The sequence below is a fragment of the Zonotrichia leucophrys genome, chromosome 19 (assembly GCF_028769735.1).
Source record: "Zonotrichia leucophrys gambelii isolate GWCS_2022_RI chromosome 19, RI_Zleu_2.0, whole genome shotgun sequence".
Taxonomy (NCBI): Eukaryota; Metazoa; Chordata; class Aves; order Passeriformes; family Passerellidae; genus Zonotrichia; species Zonotrichia leucophrys.
This window is the reverse complement of record NC_088188.1, coordinates 9,495,658-9,513,638: the sequence shown is the minus strand read 5'-3', so window position 1 is coordinate 9,513,638 and position 17,981 is coordinate 9,495,658. Positions and strand designations below refer to the sequence as shown.

Genomic DNA, 17,981 nt, shown 5'->3' with positions numbered 1-17,981 from the left:
GTTTATAATAGAGACATTTTTATTTAGTGATTTCATTAATTAGGCTTTATCTTTCAAAGTATTTGCTCACCATTTCCCATGTTTGCTTTGAAAACATCTAAATATGCCTCATTATTTCTTGTAGCCACTTTGGCCTGCAGTCTCTGTTAGATGTTAATGGTTTCAGGATTCTGGTTCTGATCCTTTTGAGATCCTGCAGCTTGTCCTGCCCTCTTCTCAGGAGGGGTTCAGAACATCAGCCCTTGTCCTCACGGCTCTGCAGACCCTTCCTTTTGTCTCTCAGCTTCCTCCTGCTGTAATTTTTAATGTAATATCAGCATAAGCACTTATTTTCACCACTGTTAATCCAAAAGGAGCAGGTTTTAGCAGGTGTCCATTAGAGTGTGATAAGGATGAGTGAGCAGAAGTGTGGATTTGGGGATGTGACACATAAAACTGAGCTATTTGGCATGATAAGTGAGCCAGGCATTTCATCTACTCCAAGGTGCAGTTTAATACCTTGAGGGTGCTCCAATCACAGCCTCCTCACCCTGGCTACTCACTGGAGTAAAGATGTTCTCTGCTGGGAATAAATATTTATATTTAGGTTGAAATACAGCCTGTTGGTGCTCACTTGTGTATATATTTTATTGCCTCGGTGACGTCAGGGGTAAAGAAACAGATGGAAAATATTTTGTTTTCCTTAATTATCCCCCACTGTGGGACAGCCATTGGCTTGGGGCTGTGGCTCCTCCCCTGCCTTGGACTCCATCCCTGGCATCACCCCAGCCAGATTTTAATAGTTCTTTATCTGCTGCTTGCATTGCTTTGAACTTTCACTTTTTATTACAAGCCAGGCTGAACTGGGTGCTGGTGACTGCTCCAGCTCTGCCTGGAGAGCTCTGAAAGCCAAAGCTGGTGCCAGCAAGTGCCTGCTGCAGAGAGCAGGGAAAGGAGCTCCTGATGGTCACCACGTTCCCTTTGGGACGAGCACATCCCAGCTGGGCTGTCCAAGCAGGAATAAAAACCCCAGAGCTGAGGGTGGGAGCTCCAGGACTCTCCTTGCACCCCAGAGCAGCTGAGGAGGAGGATGGTGACAATCAGGGGCTCCTGTCCCTGCTCCCATTCCCTGCCTCTGTTATTTACTGAGCAATCCACTGAGTACTCTACTTCTTGCCCATCACTTAAAATATTTTTTAAAAATAAGGATGATTTTACTTATGATTGAATGTAAGATGTGAGAAATGGCCGTAGATCATCTGCAAAGTTTTTGTGTTGCTGGTGGATTTATAACAAGCAGAAAGTTGGTGTGAAAGAATTTGGAGAAGCAAAAAGTGCTCTGGTAGTCTTTTGGTTTTGATATTAGTATTTAAACTCCAGGGAAAAAACCCAAATAAAAGCAAAGCAACACTCAGTATAGAGAGAAATGCTTGCAGGGAGCTGCATCTTAGCACTGAAGTTAGATAAAAAATTCACTGTATTGTAAGTGAACCATTTCCCCCTTGATTTGTGTCCAAAATATGAGGAAAAATCTTGCAGCTGCATTATGCATTTTACAAAAGAACATATGCATGCATTTAAATCATTTACATTTCATCTTTGCTTTCTCTTATTTTTAACCCATATTATGGTGAGTGACAGCGTGTTTGGAAAACTGAGGTTGAAAGCAAAGTTTAAACTTTGATGCCCAGTAAGCTGAACTGCCAGCAGTGCTTCACTATTTCATGATTTAATTTCAAAGTTTGGCTCATGCTTTTTTCCTTTCTCTCCAATGGAACGTGACTGAAACTTTGTGAATCTGCCTGACCAAAAAAAAAAAAATTAAATTATGCTGCAGTTGGTTTGTGCTGGTTCCTGCAGAGGAAGGTCCTGGGAGGATGCACAGTTTAAAGGTGATCAGGGCTCAGTGAGATTATTAATTGGTGATCATTAGGTGGTATATCAAATATTCCCCATGCTGTAAAATGGTTTTTGCTGGGGCTGAAGAGGAGAAGTGGAAGGGCACCAGCTCTGCCTGATGTGACCATTTCCAGCACTGCTCTGATAAACTCACAGCTGCTCCAGCAGGAGCTGACAGGGAGCTCAGACTGGGGGTGCCATGGTTTGTTCAGTGCCATCAGCAGGCAGCACTCCCCCACTGCTGTGCAGGAACAAATAAAATCAGCTTTATTGGCCCAGTTCTGGCCTTTTAATAACCCTTGAGTGAGGGATTGTGCAAGGCGTGAAGGGAGAGCGCCCGCGCGGGTCACGGCTCGGGGAGGGACAGGGAGCGGGGACAGGGACAGGTGAGGGGACATGGAATTGGCATGGGGGACAGGTGAGGGTGTCCCCTTGGCCAGGGGACATGGCATTGGCATGGGGGACAGATTTATTGCCCTTCTGGCCTATAACCAGTGAGGATTGGCAGGGGACAGGTAGAGGGGGGTCCCGGCCGGGAGGGACATGGCGGGCAGGGACAGGTGAGGGTGTACATGTGCCAGGGGACAGGTGAGGGGCGTCCCCTGTGCCAGGGGACATGGAATTGGCATGGGGGACAGGTGAGGGTGTCCCCTTGGCCAGGGGACATGGGATTGGCATGGGGGACAGGTGAGGGTGTCCCCTGTGCCAGGGAAGGAGGGGGGGGCATGGATTGGCATGGGGGACAGGTGAGGGGTTGTCCACCTGTGGGCCGAGGGGACATGGAATGGCATGGGGCACAGGTGAGGGTGTCCCCTGGCCAGGGGACATGGATTGGCTGGGGACAGGTGAGGTGTCCCCTGGCCAGGGGACATGGGATTGGCATGGGGGACAGGTGAGGGTGTCCCCTTGGTCAGGGGACATGGAATTGGCATGGGGCACAGGTGAGGGTGTCCCCTGTGCCAGGGGACATGGAATTGGCATGGGGCACAGGTGAGGGTGTCCCCTGTGCCAGGGGACATGGGATTGGCATGGGGCACAGGTGAGGGTGTCCCCTGTGCCAGGGGACATGGAATTGGCATGGGGCACAGGTGAGGGTGTCCCCTGTGCCAGGGACAGGTGAGGGATGCCTCCTTTGCCAGGGGATCATGGAGCTGGGCTGTGCCAGGCAGCACCATGCAGAGATACCCAATGGTGCAGGGAACTGGGGTTTGTCACCTTCCCCTCGCCCCACAGAGCTGCCCTGGTGTGGCACTGCCACCAGAGAGGTGACAGGACACGATGACAGCCAGAGCTGCCCTGTGAGGAGCCAGCCACAGCCTGGGCTCTGTCACACAGCCAGAGCTTGGGGCCATTGCTGCCTCTGAGCCCCGGGCCAGTTTGACACACACAGAGGCACATTGTAAATGTAGCTTTGAAACTGGGGTATTTGCACTCATCTCTTGGATTTACACGGAGTTTCATCCCTAACAGCTTGCAGATATTTTCCCTCATTGTCTTCACCTTCCACAAGAGTTAAACTTCCAGTTCTTAATTTACTTTGCTGGTAAAGATTGACTTATAATTGAGGATGTCACGTGGAGGACCTGTAACTTATTTGTACATCCATCCTTGCATGTTTAAAACCAAGTCAAGAAAACTAATGAGGTTACGAAAATATTGCTGATCCTGAAGCAAATCCAGTTGGAGAACATATGCTTTGGTTTTACATTTCTGCCTGTAAAAGGTGACATGTCCCGTGTTTGTCATTTAATTTAACATTCTATATATTTTTAAACGGCTGTATGATTTGAAATCTCCAGATGCCAGGCTTTGTGCTAAATGAGCTTGACAGTTCAGTGATGTGGAAGGCCATTATCTCACCTTTGTGCCTCTAAACTGGAGCCACTTGCCTTTGCCTGCTCATAATGCATTCACTGCCTTGCAGCCCAGGAATTTTTAACACCTATTGAAAGCATTAATTAGCTATGCCACGCTGATGAGCACTTTAAGTGAAAGGCAAGAATTGATGCTGCTCTTTGAGTTGGTGTTTCTCCCACTTCAGAGGATAAGGAGTACCTAGAGAAATGAAACCCCATTTCCTCAGCACACTCAAGATCTGAAGCTCTGATTGTGTCTTGGCCATCAGCACAGTGACAATGCCACATCTGAGCTTCTGTCCCCATCCCATCCCTGTCTGTGCCTGGGACATGAGGCCATGTCCTGATAAACAGCTCCATCCCTGCCAGCTGGTGCTGTCTATGGACCAATAAACCAAAATTCAGCCTTTTGCATCCCATTGCTGCTGTCCTGAGTCAGCAGGTCTCAGATAGGATCATTTTTCTCTTGGAAAAGGGGTAATCATGACTGGGCCTGTTGAATTTCAGTAATACAAGAATAAATGTGTCAATTGGATCTTAAAGCTCAGCAGCCTGAAACTCTCCCTCTTATCCAAAGGGGCCTCCAGTGCCTTTGATCACCATTTTCTCCTCTTTCTCAGCAATTTCTTGGTTTTCCCCATTTTCCTGGGCCCTTGTGGCAGTGGTCTGTGCAGATCCCAGCTGTGCTCAGGCACCAGAGGCTTTGTATGATTAGTCAGCATTTGGTTCCCATATATAGCACGAGTATGTCTGGAGAAAATATCCTTATACATATTTGCAGGCAATAGGATCAAAGCCCTCTCGAGGTTCTCAGCTTTAATTTATCTCTTCTTGCTTGCTGTAGAAGGAACATCAAATGGAATCCATGTTTGCAGGAGGGAAGGGAGCACTTTGCTGGGTAATTTTGGGAGCAGCATTCAGCCCAAAGCTTCAAATCCTGCCCTTTCTTCCTCCATAGCATTGCCAAGCTCTGAATTTTGGGCTTTGTGCCTGTGTTTCTACCCAGCTGTGCCTTTTTTCTTTGCAACTTGGGACCTCTCCCAGTTTTGTTTCATTTTTCCTCAGATTTTCTTGCCTCCAGTCACAGCTGAACACATCTTCACTTTTGTTATGGTGTTTTCTGTATTCTTAATCCCTGTGTTGGCTCCTTTTCTGCTCTAACACATGCCCAGCTCACACCCTGCATTGAGGGAATTCTTGTTCCTGCCTCATATTTGGAGTTTTTTGGTAAATTCCCCCAAGCTCTCTTCCTACTCCTGGTGCCTGTCAGGGTTTGCCTGGAGAAGTGGCTGCCCCATCCCTGGGAGTGTCCCAGGTCCAGGGTTTGGAGCAATCTGGGGTAGTGAGAGATGTTCCTGCCCATGGGATTGATGATGTTGAAGGTCCTTTCCCACCCAGACCATCCCATGGTTTGATTTATTTTTCCACAAGATCTGGAAAGTAAAATCTGAACCTTTTCCAGATCTCCACTCCTCCTTCAGGTGTCAAATCCCAAAGTTGGGACCCCCACCAGAAATGTGAGAGCTGACAGCTCCTGGAGCTGGGTCTGGGTGAGGAGTTCCCTGGGCAGGTGGATGTTGTGTGTTAGAAATTGTATTTATCTCAGCTCCATGAAATTCTAATTTCAGTATCTTCCTTATTTCAGTATCTTTCAGAAAGATTATCTAATCTTTCATTAGATTCTTACAGCAGCAATTTGTAAACCTGGCTGTTTGTGCAGCATGGGCACTGCTGGGGACAGCCAGAGGTGACTGTCATTGGGAGGAGGCAGAATATTTTAATTACACAAATCCTGTAACATTTTCATCCAGGGAAGTTCTCTGCATTTTTACTAAGTGAGGTAAACCAAGACATTTGAGACCTTTTTACATCACATTTTCAGAAAGGCCTTTTTTTCCCTCCTGATAGAAGATCTGCATTAAAAAAAACCCCCACATAATTAGTTTGATTTCAGTCATCTACTCAACATTTCTAAGGCACTTGCCAAATGATCCCAGGTGTGGGATTGCAGCAGGTAATTTCCTGCTCTGTATTTTTGTGGGTGATTTTCTGGGTTAGAAGATGATATCAGCTCACCTGGCCCCTCAGTGACAGAGAAATCCTTTGTTTATTCATTTAGTAGGCAGATTAACCCTAATGAATCTGGCTTCCTGGAAATAGATACAGGGGACAATAGCAGAGTGAGGAGTGGGGAGAAATGGGGCAAATTCCCTTTTCTTTCTTCACTTGGAAATAATGGTGGCTTTCAGAGCAGGGTGTTTTAAATCCAAAAGGAACGTGAAATATGTCAGCCAGAAATTCTTGATTTTGAACAAAAACTTTTCTTTTGTGCCTCAAAGAGCTGCTGGGGCATTTCTTAGTGTGCCTGATGCAATTTTACCCTGCTGAACCTGTTGGGATGTTTTGCCCTGTCAAAAATTAGGATAAAGTGAGCATCTGAGGTACTTATATTTCATTGTAGGAGGATCTCAGTGTGTGTTCTCTGGAGTATGAGGTATTTGTTAATTAATATTAATATCTGTGAATTAGAGGTTCATCATATAATCTGTGTAAATAAATCATACAGTATACAAGACAGCCAGAGGAAAGCATTGGAGTCTTGATGGCTGAAATAATTTTATTCTTTATGGAAATAAAGCTGTGGAATGTGTGTCAAGGTGTGCATCATGTTACCTGAGCAGCTGTACTGGGCAGGGGGCAATGCCCATACAGGCAAAATAATTTTGCTTTATTTTCAGCTGTTCCCCCATCCTGAGCTGGCTCAGGAAAGCTTTGAGGAGCATTTCAAACAGCTCAATCCTCCTGTTCCTGCCGTGGGATGCACCCAAGTGTTCTGCACCAGGCATGAAAGGCTGTGCCACGTTTGTGTCAATAAATGAGCAGCAATTTCTCAGCCTGGCTGACACCACACTGGACTGTCATTCCCAGCACAGTGAGAGAATCTGCCTGGAAAAGCAGAGAATCCCAAAGCCCTCGGAAACAAGGGAAGGATGGTCACAGGGGTATAAATCAGGCTCAGGGTGTTACAGGCACAGCCCCTGCACTATCACTCAGTTTATGTTGGAACAGCATGAATAAATTAACTTATTCCAGCTCAAAGAGGGAATAATGCCATGGTGAATTAAGCTGTGTATATGTTACTAATTATGTATTTTTTAATGCAGCCACACGTTAAACAGGCAGGGTTTGAAATCAGGGGAAACCTTGGAGTTTGCTAGCTCAGATCTCTGCTGGAAGCTACCAGTCAAAGTGTAGACATGAGTACAATGAATGATTTGGCTGCCTTTGAGAGAGGAACAATTTCTTGCATTTTTATGTGACTGGTACTCGAGATACATTATTCCCAAGGCATGGATGTGTAGACACAGATGTGAAAATCTCTTAACTTCCAACCAAACTTTTCCAGATCTTATCACTATAATTTATTCTTTACTCTCTGTAGACTTGAAAAAAATGTCTTCTTTCACATAACTTTATACATTGGAGGGAAAGGAAAGTTTTGTTCTACCACATGGAAGTGTTGAAGATGGGATACTGTTGGCTTTAACACGCTGACTTTTGTAGTTGCCTGTAAAAACTCTAGAGTTTCAGAGGGGAAGTGAAAAAACAGAATTTACCTTTCCACGAAGAAGAAAAGTTTCCATTGTTCCTCAGTTCCATCGCTGAAAGCACAAGCAGGCAGGAACAGATAATTTTTTGGATTTAACATCTATACTTGGGTATGTGTATATGTGCATCAGGCAGCAATAAATTACCAATGAATATGTTTGCTTTGTATGGAGATTGTTTTATCCTTCTTAAAGCTACTATTTATATAACCTTTAACCAAACAGAGTAGCCAGAGGATTTCTGAGAGTGAGAACTGTTTTTCTGCCTGGGGTGGGGAACAACTTGCCCCCTCCCCTTGTGCAGCAGGGACTCACCACGCTGATGTGCAGACAATTTGCCAGGGATTATTTTCCTTTTCCTTTTGCACGTGAAAGCTCAAAATAGATACACGTCACATTAGGTGTCATTAAAACAGAGCTTGTGATAACTAAATAATAAATGGAGTGGTACCTAATCACTTTCAGGAGATGTTGACACAGTTGCCAGAGACGAGTGTCGTGGAGAGCCCTTGCAAGGAGCAGACACTGTCTGTGTTGGAGGGGATTTTTTCCTTTCAGTGGAAACCAAAGGACAACAGTCATTATACGATTCTGTACTTTAAGTATTTTCATAATCCAACATAAATTGGCCCACCCAAGGATTATGTCTGTCTTATAAGGATGTGTTTATATAGTCATTGGGTGAAAGATTGCAGAAGTTGAACCACTAGTTTTGAAAGTTGAGCCAGACCAGGAAAAATCAGGATACAATTTGGCACTTATGGAGACTAAATGATTTCCTTTTTAGCTGCTGATTTCTACTGGGAAATGTATCCTTGGACTGAAAATTGCATCCGGAAAAATGTTTATGTAGTGTTTTTCAAATGACTGATTATTCCTCTAACCTTTAACACGCACTGTGTGTGATTTTCTTCCTTATTAACTCTTTCACAACCAAATGAATGATTTCCTTCACTGTAAATAAAATTAAGTACATATTTCAATTCCTGCAATATTTTAGTGCTGTAATAACACAGAGAAAGACAAGCTGTGGATTTTATTGGTTCAGTAACACAGGGAAATCCAGCTCCTTGTGTGTCAGAGTCTCCTGGAAGAGGAACATCCTGCTTTGTCAGAGAGGCAGGCAGAGCACAGGAACTTTTTATCCTGATTACTGCAGGGAGGGAGAACAAATATGTTCCTGAAATACTGTCAGATGCAGATTCCTGCCAGCCAGGGGAGATTTCCCCAAGGCTTGTGGCTGAGGTGGAGGGACCGTGCTGCCAACTACTGGCTACTGCTGGCTGCTGAGTGCAGTGAATGAATTCATTGTGGGCTTGGGGTTTGTCTGCAGGGGAATTGATGAGTGCATCTAGAACAGAACCAGGAGTTTCAGAGACATCCACAGATGCTCTGTCTGCAGTTCAAATGTTTTCAGTGGTGTTGCTTTCACATAAAGACAAACCATAACTCACTGGAATCACGCCGTGGTGTCCTCGTGTAGGGGATCTCAGGGGATGCCTTTCCTTGCTCCCAGAACCTCGGGGATGCAGCTGGAGCTGCTCAGGGGCTGTTCAGAGCAGCAGCCTGGCCTCACTGAGCTGCAGGCACCACGCAGACATCCCAGGTCATTCATGACCATGTGTCTCTAAAAGGTGTCCAAAGTGATTCTGCACAGGGTGGATCCCACACTAATAAATGAGTGGGTCTGGAACTGCAGCTTCCACTTTGGCACAGCTGTCTGTGAATTATGGTTGGTGTTTTCCTGTGTAGAAACGTGCTGGAATTCAAGATTAATTTGTTGAATTTCTGTAAAAAGCATCACCCAGCCTGTCACAAGTTGTGTACTCCGTAAAATTTGCTTGAGTGGAAAAAGGGAGAGAAGAAAAGAGTAGCAAGAATTTTATAATCCCTGCTGCTGATGGCCTGGCCCAACAGGACAGGTTTGTGTCCTGGGAGAGGAAGCAGAGCTGGAAAGAAATGGAATTGCAGCCCTGCCAGTGCTGATGGGTGGATGCAGAGATGGCCCCTGGTCCCAGCTTGCCAGGGTGATGTGTCTGTGCCTCTGGCATCAGCTGGGATGAGAACAAAAGCTGTTTCTCCTTGTGGCAATAGTCAGGCATTCTTGGCATGGTGGGGATGAGGGGAAGTGCCTGGCAGCTGCTCTGCTCTTTCATCTCTTCTTCCAACTCTTTTTGATCGTTTTCTCCTGCAAAGTTCTGGGCTAGTGCAGGGAGATTTGTGTTTATAAGCAAGCAGAGGGTGCAGCCCTGCTTACCTCAGATAGCTTTTCCCAGGAGCAGGGATTCCCAGGCAGTCTCCTGCATTTGAGGCAATAATGGCTTTAGGAAATCCATAGAATGTTAACAGTCAAATGGCTTTTAACCACCTATGGATGGAGTGAAATTTGGCAGATGACAGAGCAAGCTCACGTTTTATTTTTTAAAGCCTAAATAGCTTGTCAGCTGTGCGGAGCCCCTTGAATTGATGAGATCTGAATGTTGGGGTTTGGGGTTTGTTTTTTTTCACGTGGAACCCAGCAGAGTCTCTGACGGAAAGCGTTGACCCTTCTTTGTGCTGGTTCTTTACTGTCTCGTCAGACATCTGGAAAACAGCATGTTTGCAGTCATTTCACAACATAATTTTGCATTTACATCATGTGTTATCTGGTAAAAGTTTTCTTGTTTTTTCAAGGAGAGAGAGGGGGGGGGATAAAAGAACAAAAAAAAAAAAAAAAGGAAAAGAAAAATCAGCAAGTCGAGGGCTGCCGTGAGGTCAAGTGGTGCCGGTGGATGCTGCCTGCCCTGAACACATGTTCAGCTCCCAAAAGCTGAGGCAGTTCCCAAAAATTTGGTAACCATTAGAGCACTTCCTAAGTCAGTTCCGGACGTCAGGCCCGGGCTGGAGGGGGAAGGGGCGTTCCAGGAGGGGGATTGGGGCTGGCAGCTGACGCGGAGCACGCAAGGCACAGCGAGACAGGAAAGGGCTGCTGGGGAGAGGATCAGGAGCTCAGCAGAGGAGCTGTGAACTCCTCATGCGACCCCGGGCACCTGAGGGCTCGGGATCAGAAAGGAAATTAAAGGATCATTTAAGTGGAGTGGGACCAGACAAGTTCAAATGACGATTTTCATCTCTGGGAAGGGAGTGCTGGGGTATATTGAATTCTTTGAAGTAAGGAGCACTCTTGGTGCAGGGAATATTTTTGCTGCATTCCACGCTCTGGTTTAGCAGCTCCTCTAATAGAACCCGGCCCTAACTTTCCTAAACCACCTATTTATAGTGCTCAAAAGATTGGACTTTGGAGCACAGTGTGTCCCCTTAACTGAATACTCTATGCTCCTTTCAGTGATCTGAAAATAGCTACTTAGATAACTCCAAAATTCAAATTACTATTCATCAACAAGCAGAATTAGATTATTTACTTGTATTTTAATTAACACGGTAAATATTTTATCTTGCTCATGGTAATAAACCTGAGTGTGAGCCCACAACTCTGCAGAAGTTCACGACGAGTTCACAGCAAAGGTTGTCTCTCTCTCTCCTTCCCTTTTTGGTGCTCAGGATTAAACCTGCAGTCAGAGGCTGCTCTGTCCCAGTGGTGCTCTCTGGGTTTGGGAACAGTTTGGCAGAGGTCAGGCCCAAGGTGCTGCCACTCAGAGTCATGAGGAGGCTTTTTGATACCCTCACAGAGACCCTCAGCTCAAAGGGAATCCATCCTGCAGTTTGTACAGCCCAAAAAGAAAAGAAAGTAGACAACAGTAAATAATTCTGGTTTGTTGGTTTAGGACTGGAGATTTTCCTACATTAGCCTGAATTTCAGTGCTGGAGTCAGCTCACTGCAGGGATGTGATTCCTGGACCTTCTTGAACTTTGGAAGTAGGAACAGTGGAAGATTCTTTTTTTTACTGTGATCTTTCCACAATCTCTTTATCTCCATGGGCCAGATTTCCAGGTACCATAGAGATGAGCCTTAACAGGGAAAAGAAACCAAACCCATGGATGGCTGCAGTTGTGGTTTTGGAAAAGCTTGCTCTGGGATTTTTGTTCAAGAGCCCTTGGATGGGAGGATGCTTAGTTTGCTAATTTGGGTGCCAGTGCTCAGCTTTACAGCTCAGGGTTATTTCTCAGAGGCGCTGGCAGCTGGGGGAGGCACAAGGGCTTGGGTGTGCCTTCAGCTTTTTCTGTGGTGTCCTTGGCAAGCACTGATGCAGCGTGGGGGACTTGGACACTTTTAAGGAATAATAAGAGCTATTGAAATATCAATTGTTTCTGCAGTTGGAACATCATGCAGGAGTTTTAGAGGAATTGGATCCAGGGGGATGGGTGTGAGCACAGATAACCTATGCAGATATTTTCCTTTTGAGATGACATCTGTTTGGTTGTGTTTATAAATAACCTTTGAAAACAAAAGAAATGGACGAAATATTTTCTTTTTCCATTGCAGTAATACATGAGGTGCCTTGGGAATGTGTTATCTTCTATCCATTTCCTTTTCCTCCTCTTTCAGTTCATTGTACACTGATTTTTTTCCCTCTAGATATGTTAGGACGGCAGCACAAGGTATCCATTACCAAGTTTGTTTCTCTGAATGCTTTCTAGCAGGAGGCACAAGTACAATCCACTGAGTCGGAGGAACCAAGCTCAAGGGGTGAGAGCTTTATCAAGAAAGTCCCTTTACCCAGCGAGAGCAATTTGCGCGCAGGACGCTTTTCAATAATATCTCCAAGTGCAAGTCGTGCTGAGCCTAGGAGGTAGGGATGGTTCAGTGGCTGATGATTTTGATGTGGGCCCTCCTTCCTGGAGGCCAGCGAGCCCTCAGGTTGCTGCAAGCCTTTCGTGGTCGGCGCTGAGTGTTGTTCTTTCCCTGAGAGTGCTGATTAGTGCCTTGCGGTGCGGCCGCTGATTTATCGCAGCGCGGAGCCGCCCCTGGGGGCCCCGCAGAAACACTCATGAAGGAGCCCTGATTAAAAAGAGTGGTAATGAAGACAAATGTTTCAGAGGGAGTCAAGAGCAAACCAGGCCCTGGCATTCCCACTGCTCCTCTGAGCTTTTGGAGAGGAGGTAACAGTGGCCAAAGGAAATATTTCCCCCTTGTTGTTTATTTCTCATGGCACTGGAAAAATTTTTCTTTTCCTCCTGGGTGTTCTAACTCTCACTTGTTAACTGCTTTTCATGCAGGGTTGCAATTAACCCTTGGCAGATACTTACCATGTTCCCTTTATATTCAGTCTATACATAAAGAAGTTTTTATGTTTTGACCTGTTAACCATTTTAAGATTCTTTAAACTTGACAGTTTCATCTAATTTCTCACGTCATTAAATCGTACTTTATTTTCCAACAGTCCGTTCACAGGAGGTTTGGTGTTTGTTTGATATCTTTAATCATCTTTTTTCCACACTGCCCTTTTTAATAAGGAAAAAGAATGACAAAAAGTAATGCTTACAAACCAGGCTTTAAATCAGAGAGGTCAGAAAGTTCCTATCTAGTGTTGGCCGTGTAACCAGAGACAAGTCTCAAAAGCACATTGGTAGGTTCTGCATGGTCTGACACTTCTATTAATCAGGAATTCAGAACAAAAATAAATGCAATTATTTCACCCTATTGTAGTATTTTTGGTTTTAATTCTGTGGTTTTTTCCACTTTTAAAGACCAGCCTGGGCTATAATTAGTGTATGAAGTAAAAGCTGAGTATGTGGAAAAATGTGCCCTGCCTTTATTGGTCTGTGCATTCCTCATGCAGGGACTGGATGGGTCTGTTAAAACCCATCCTGATCTCTGCAGGCACTTTGCTGTCGGTTGGTGCTGGTGTGAGGATGCTGTGGATGCAGGGAGGAGCTGTGAGAGGTGCAGGAGTTCCTCAGAGCAGCAGGGCCTGGGCTGTGGCTCCTCAGCAGGAGCAGCTGGGGAGGGGCAGCACTTTGCCCTTGTCCTGTGGGGTCTCACCTCTGAGTCCCCCTGAGGGGCTGCCCTGTCCTGGAGCTCTTCCACATCCCCTCCAGTTTGGGGCTGGCTGGAAAGTTGAGCAGAGTTTCCTCCCTGGCTTCTTCAAGGCTTCAATTCCCAGCCCGGGATGCTCCGCTTGGACCTGTCCATGCGTCCTCCCTGAGCTTGGTTATCCAAAACAGGAAAACAAAGCCCAAAGTGCAGCTGGGAAGGTGCAAAGTGTGATCCTGCATCTCAGCTGAGCCTGCTGCACGCCAGGGCTGGGAGCTGTGCCCCCCTCCAGCTGTGCCAGCTGTGCCAGCACTCCTTGTTCCCTCCTTTGGGAATCAATGCAGAGCTGGACGCTTCTGACCAGTGACAGATGTGCATGGCCCTTTGCATTCAGGGAGAATTTCAGGGTATTTTCCAAATGTTAATTAACTTTCTCATGAAATTTTAGCTCGTGCTTTGCTTTAGAACAACATTCTGACCTATCATGCCAAAAGGTTTTTTTTCTTCCTAAAATAGTGTGATAAAGGAACAGTTCATCCAAGAAAAAAAAAAAACAGGGAGAAGGGTTTTCTCTGATTGACTGGCCTCGTTCATGATGCACCCAAAAGGTCAAAGACTGTTTTGAGAAAGTATTTTAAAGGATGGGTCTGTGTTTTCTCTCTGTCTGAGAAGCTACTTGAGCTTTCATGGTAGTTCTTGCAGAGTTAAATAAACTCACTGTGCATCTAAGGCTGCTCTTTAGTCTGATTCTAATTCTGATACTTCCAAAGTATTAGAATGTAAATGCTGGGAAAAGAAAACTAAAATTAAGGCTTCTTAATATATTTTTGTCCAACTGAATTATTTTTTAGGGTAGAGACAAAGAGTGAAGCAGCACTGCAGAGTGTGCACTTCATGATGAGTGAAAGGTTGTGTGATTTGATGCCAGATTCCTTAACTTTTATTTTTAAACTTTTTTTAATTGCTCACCTTAACTTTGAAAATCCAGCTTGGCATCAGAAGCTTTCAAACCTGGCTGTGAAATTTTAGAAGTGGCTTTTGCAAGTTATTTTTGAAAGCACCGTTTTGTACCCCTCCAAATTCCATTATTTTAATTCCAAGTGAACTAATCTACATTTGCTCCACAATCATGCAGAATTCAGGAAATGCTGATTACTTGTGGCTAAGTGAAAAGTCATGTGAGCTGTTTGATGTGAGAAATGGAGTGTTCAGGGGAGCTCCACCTCGTTATGGCAGTGTCTGCACCATGAAGAGATCACAGCACTGGTGGGAGCTCGGTGGCACCAGCCTTTGTCCCTGAGCCACTGCACCAGTCAGAATTTGGGGAATTTTTGGGTTTAAATCTGATTAACTTGTGGGTGTTGGAGAGCTAGTTTGAGACTGGCATTGCTGCACTAGTCAGTTTGCATCACCATCAGCTGCCCACTAATTATCAGGAAATTTATAGCTGCATTAGGTAAATGTCACTTCACTGCAGTGGCCTGGAATAAGAGTGTTTTCTGCTCTGAATTAGCACCATGGGCACGTCTCAGTGAGAGTCTATCCAAGCAAGGAAGGGTTTGATTTATGCACAGGCTTATTAGGGCTTTGAGAAAGGGTAGCTGAAAGATGTTGTGTTGCTTTTTTGAACCGTGACATCTCCCCATCGTAAATGTGTGTTTGTTTATTCATTAGGCATAATCACATGGAAAGTGTTTAAAAAGAATTTGCTAATTCTGGGATGGAGCTGTGTTCAGCAAAGTGGGATTCTGTGTGTGCTCCATCTGCAGGAGCTCTTCAGATCATCCAGAACTGGGATGGCTTGGTCTGAGATCCTTTTGGAGAAATTCAGTGTTAGGGGATGTGATACTTCAGCAGATCTCAGCAACTCTTCTCAGCTGGGCCAGAATTCAATAAATCTCCTGGATTCTTATTTCTGAGCTGCTCAGTGGCCTCTTTGACAGAGATATAGTCTGTAAGGATGGACTCAAGGATGTACAGTAGAAAAGAAACTTGAATGTCCAAAAAAACCCCACATTCATTCTTAATGTACTGGAAACAAAGTTCCCAACTCTTCCCAAAAGATGATTGTGGAATTCATGGTGCTTCAGAATGATGCCAGAGTGTCTGCAGAGGTGTCCCCATGAATTCTTCATAAATACCAGGGTGAGTGATGGCTGCTCCTCTGTGCTGACATCTCAGCAGTGCCAACGCTACAGAAATAAAAGTGACCACTTAAGAAATGCTGGCTAAATTCTAGACAAACTTCTCATTTACGTGTGTTTGCAGCCTCAGTGGTCCTTTTGCAGCAGCACCCAGTGCTGTGGCAGGGCAGGTTTGCTGCAGTTAATTGGGCACTGGAGGAGATTTAAAGAAAGTCGCTGTCCAGGATTAAGCACTTGCCTTCCCCTCTGTTTCCCCTCTTGCTGCTTTTATGGTTCAAAGTGATGCAGATCAGACGAAGCTTTTGCTGCATTCAGCCACCCTTTCTTGTGTGTCAGGAGCACCAGCACTGGCACCCAAACCACCTACTTCAAAAGGGCTTTGTGTTAGATGAGAGCAGACACTTACACGTCCTTGTCAGAGGAATATTGTTCTTACAAAAACCAATTCTGCCTGCACAGAAGGCTGTATTGAAGTTGCTTCCCTTTGTTCTTCCTAAAATACACTCCCCAAAACCCCCTTCTGCCAGAACTCCCAATTCCAGCCTGCAATGCAAGGGAAAGGTTGAAATTCTGGAATTAAATCCAGCCCCAAGCAGGGTTAAAAAGCCCCACTCCCCTCCTGGCACTAAAACTGTCCCGTGAGGGGAGACTTCATCTCTGCCCCTGCACAGTTGAGGGTCTTGAGTTCTCCCCAGTGCACTCTGCAGGAAAACAGTGACTGGGGTTTTTAATAGTGTGTCTCAATATTTATTTACTGGGGTGCTTTTCCTTGGGAATATGAATTTTTGGAGCAGGATCAAGGCCTGAAAGCAGACATCAGTCCCTGTACCTTGTAAGCAGGTTTGTGCCAAGGTACCAAACGTGGATCTGATGGAACCTGCTGAAAATTCTGCCTGCTCCAAGAGGCAGCCAGGGGAAGGAAGCTCTGTTCTCCCCTGCCAGGCTGTATTTAACTGTGCACCTGAAACTTTAGTTTTCAGCATGAAATTTTATTTGATTTACCACTGTGCCAGTCAGATGTTAAGGGTCAGTAAGAACTAAATATCAATCTTCTGTTTCTCTGGTCAATAATGCCCAACCTGCCAAAGTTTTAGTGAAGTGCTATGTGCAAAAGAAATTCCTTTTTCCTGGCTGGAGAAGTGCTCAGTGCTTGGCAAAGTTGAAATTCCACTGATGTAAACGGGTATCTTCAATCATAGCCTAAAATTGGGCATTTTACTGAAGATACTATTTCATGATTTACAACCAGTATTTGAAAGGATCTTGAAACCTTCACATGATAAGATGGAAGAATAAATAAAATTAAAGGATATGACAGAGAATCTGCTGGAGTTAGAAGGTATTGTTACTGCATCTGTGTGCGCACACACCTCTGCATCTTTCCAGTTTGTTTTGGTTGCCTTGGAAGCAACAAATCACAGAATTCTGCACTGGTTTGGATTGGAGGGGACCTTAAAGCTCATCTAATTCTACTCCTGACACTTTCCACTGGACCATGTCCTGTCCAGGCTGACCTATGCAGAAAATAAATTATTTATTATTTAGCAGACAAGCTGCACCTCCCTGTTTAGTCAGTAGGAACTGTGTGGATAATCTGAGCCCAACAAAGTGTAAATGACTTCTCTGAATGCTGGTAGACCTCCACCAGGACTTGGCAAAAGGAACTGTGTAAATCCTGCAGCCTTTGCAAGGAGCTGACAAAGCAGGCAGAGGTTTGGAGCTGCTGCTGGCTCAGATCCTTCAGCATCAGCTGATGTTTGAGGGCCTTTCCTTGCCCATTAGCAGTAGGTTGTGAGAAATAAGTTTTTAATCTCTGTTTCATATTTTATAGTGATTCACAGTGATATTAAGCTCTTTTTCCTAGTGGGAGAACAGGCAGCAAAGTCTGGATTCATTGATAAAATTCTCCATTCCCTGGCAGCAGTGGTGACCTGTCCAGGGATCACTTTCCCCTCACTGCAGCTCTGAGCCCATCTGAAGGCTGCATTCATATTTTTCAACCAAAATCATTCTCTAGCCAAAAGTTAAAACATTCCTGAGATGGCAAATGGCTTGGAAGGTTTGCTTGCAAAGATGCCCAATTACTGTGTGTATTTATAGCATTTATAGCCCTGATTGCAAATGCTGGTCTCCAGGGAAACAGGTGAGCTCAGGGCAGTGCTGGGAGAGGCAGAGGAGGCTCCAGCACAGCCCTGGCAAGGGCTGAGCCTTGGGGTGCCCCAGCCTGGCATTCTGCAGCCTGGGTAATGTTTGTAAGCTGGCAGCTTGCTTTTCTGGAAGGCAGGAGTGCATTGCATCCATCCCTGTAACAGCCAGAGGAGGGTTTCTCATCTGCAATAGTAAATTAATAAACAGCCAGACTGTTCTGGCATCAAACTTTTATACCTGTGCTTTTCTATAAGAAATGACCTTATATAATTAGGTACATTACAGTGACATGAATTTATTATATATATATGTATAATATGGAGCATTGCATATTGGAGTAAAATCTTATTATGTTCTAGCTTGGAAGTGTTCTGACAAGCGCTGTTTGGGTAAAAAACACATTTTCCTCTAAATTTAATCCGATTGATCACTT

At 45.1% G+C, this 17,981-nt stretch overlaps 1 protein-coding gene across 12 annotated transcripts in view; it reads left to right on the top strand.

Moving 5' to 3' along the window:
• Positions 1–17,981, top strand: part of BCAS3 (BCAS3 microtubule associated cell migration factor) — a 303,942-nt gene that overhangs the window by 136,501 nt on the left and 149,460 nt on the right. The window contains exon 24 of one of the 12 annotated variants that reach the window (XM_064729253.1): positions 6,473–7,490. The exons of the other annotated variants lie outside the window; for them this stretch is intronic. Within the exon in view, the coding sequence (XP_064585323.1) occupies positions 6,473–6,489 (17 nt within the window). The 3' untranslated portion in view covers positions 6,490–7,490. Of the gene's footprint in view, positions 1–6,472; positions 7,491–17,981 lie in introns of those variants that run through there. 12 annotated transcript variants of the gene reach the window in all.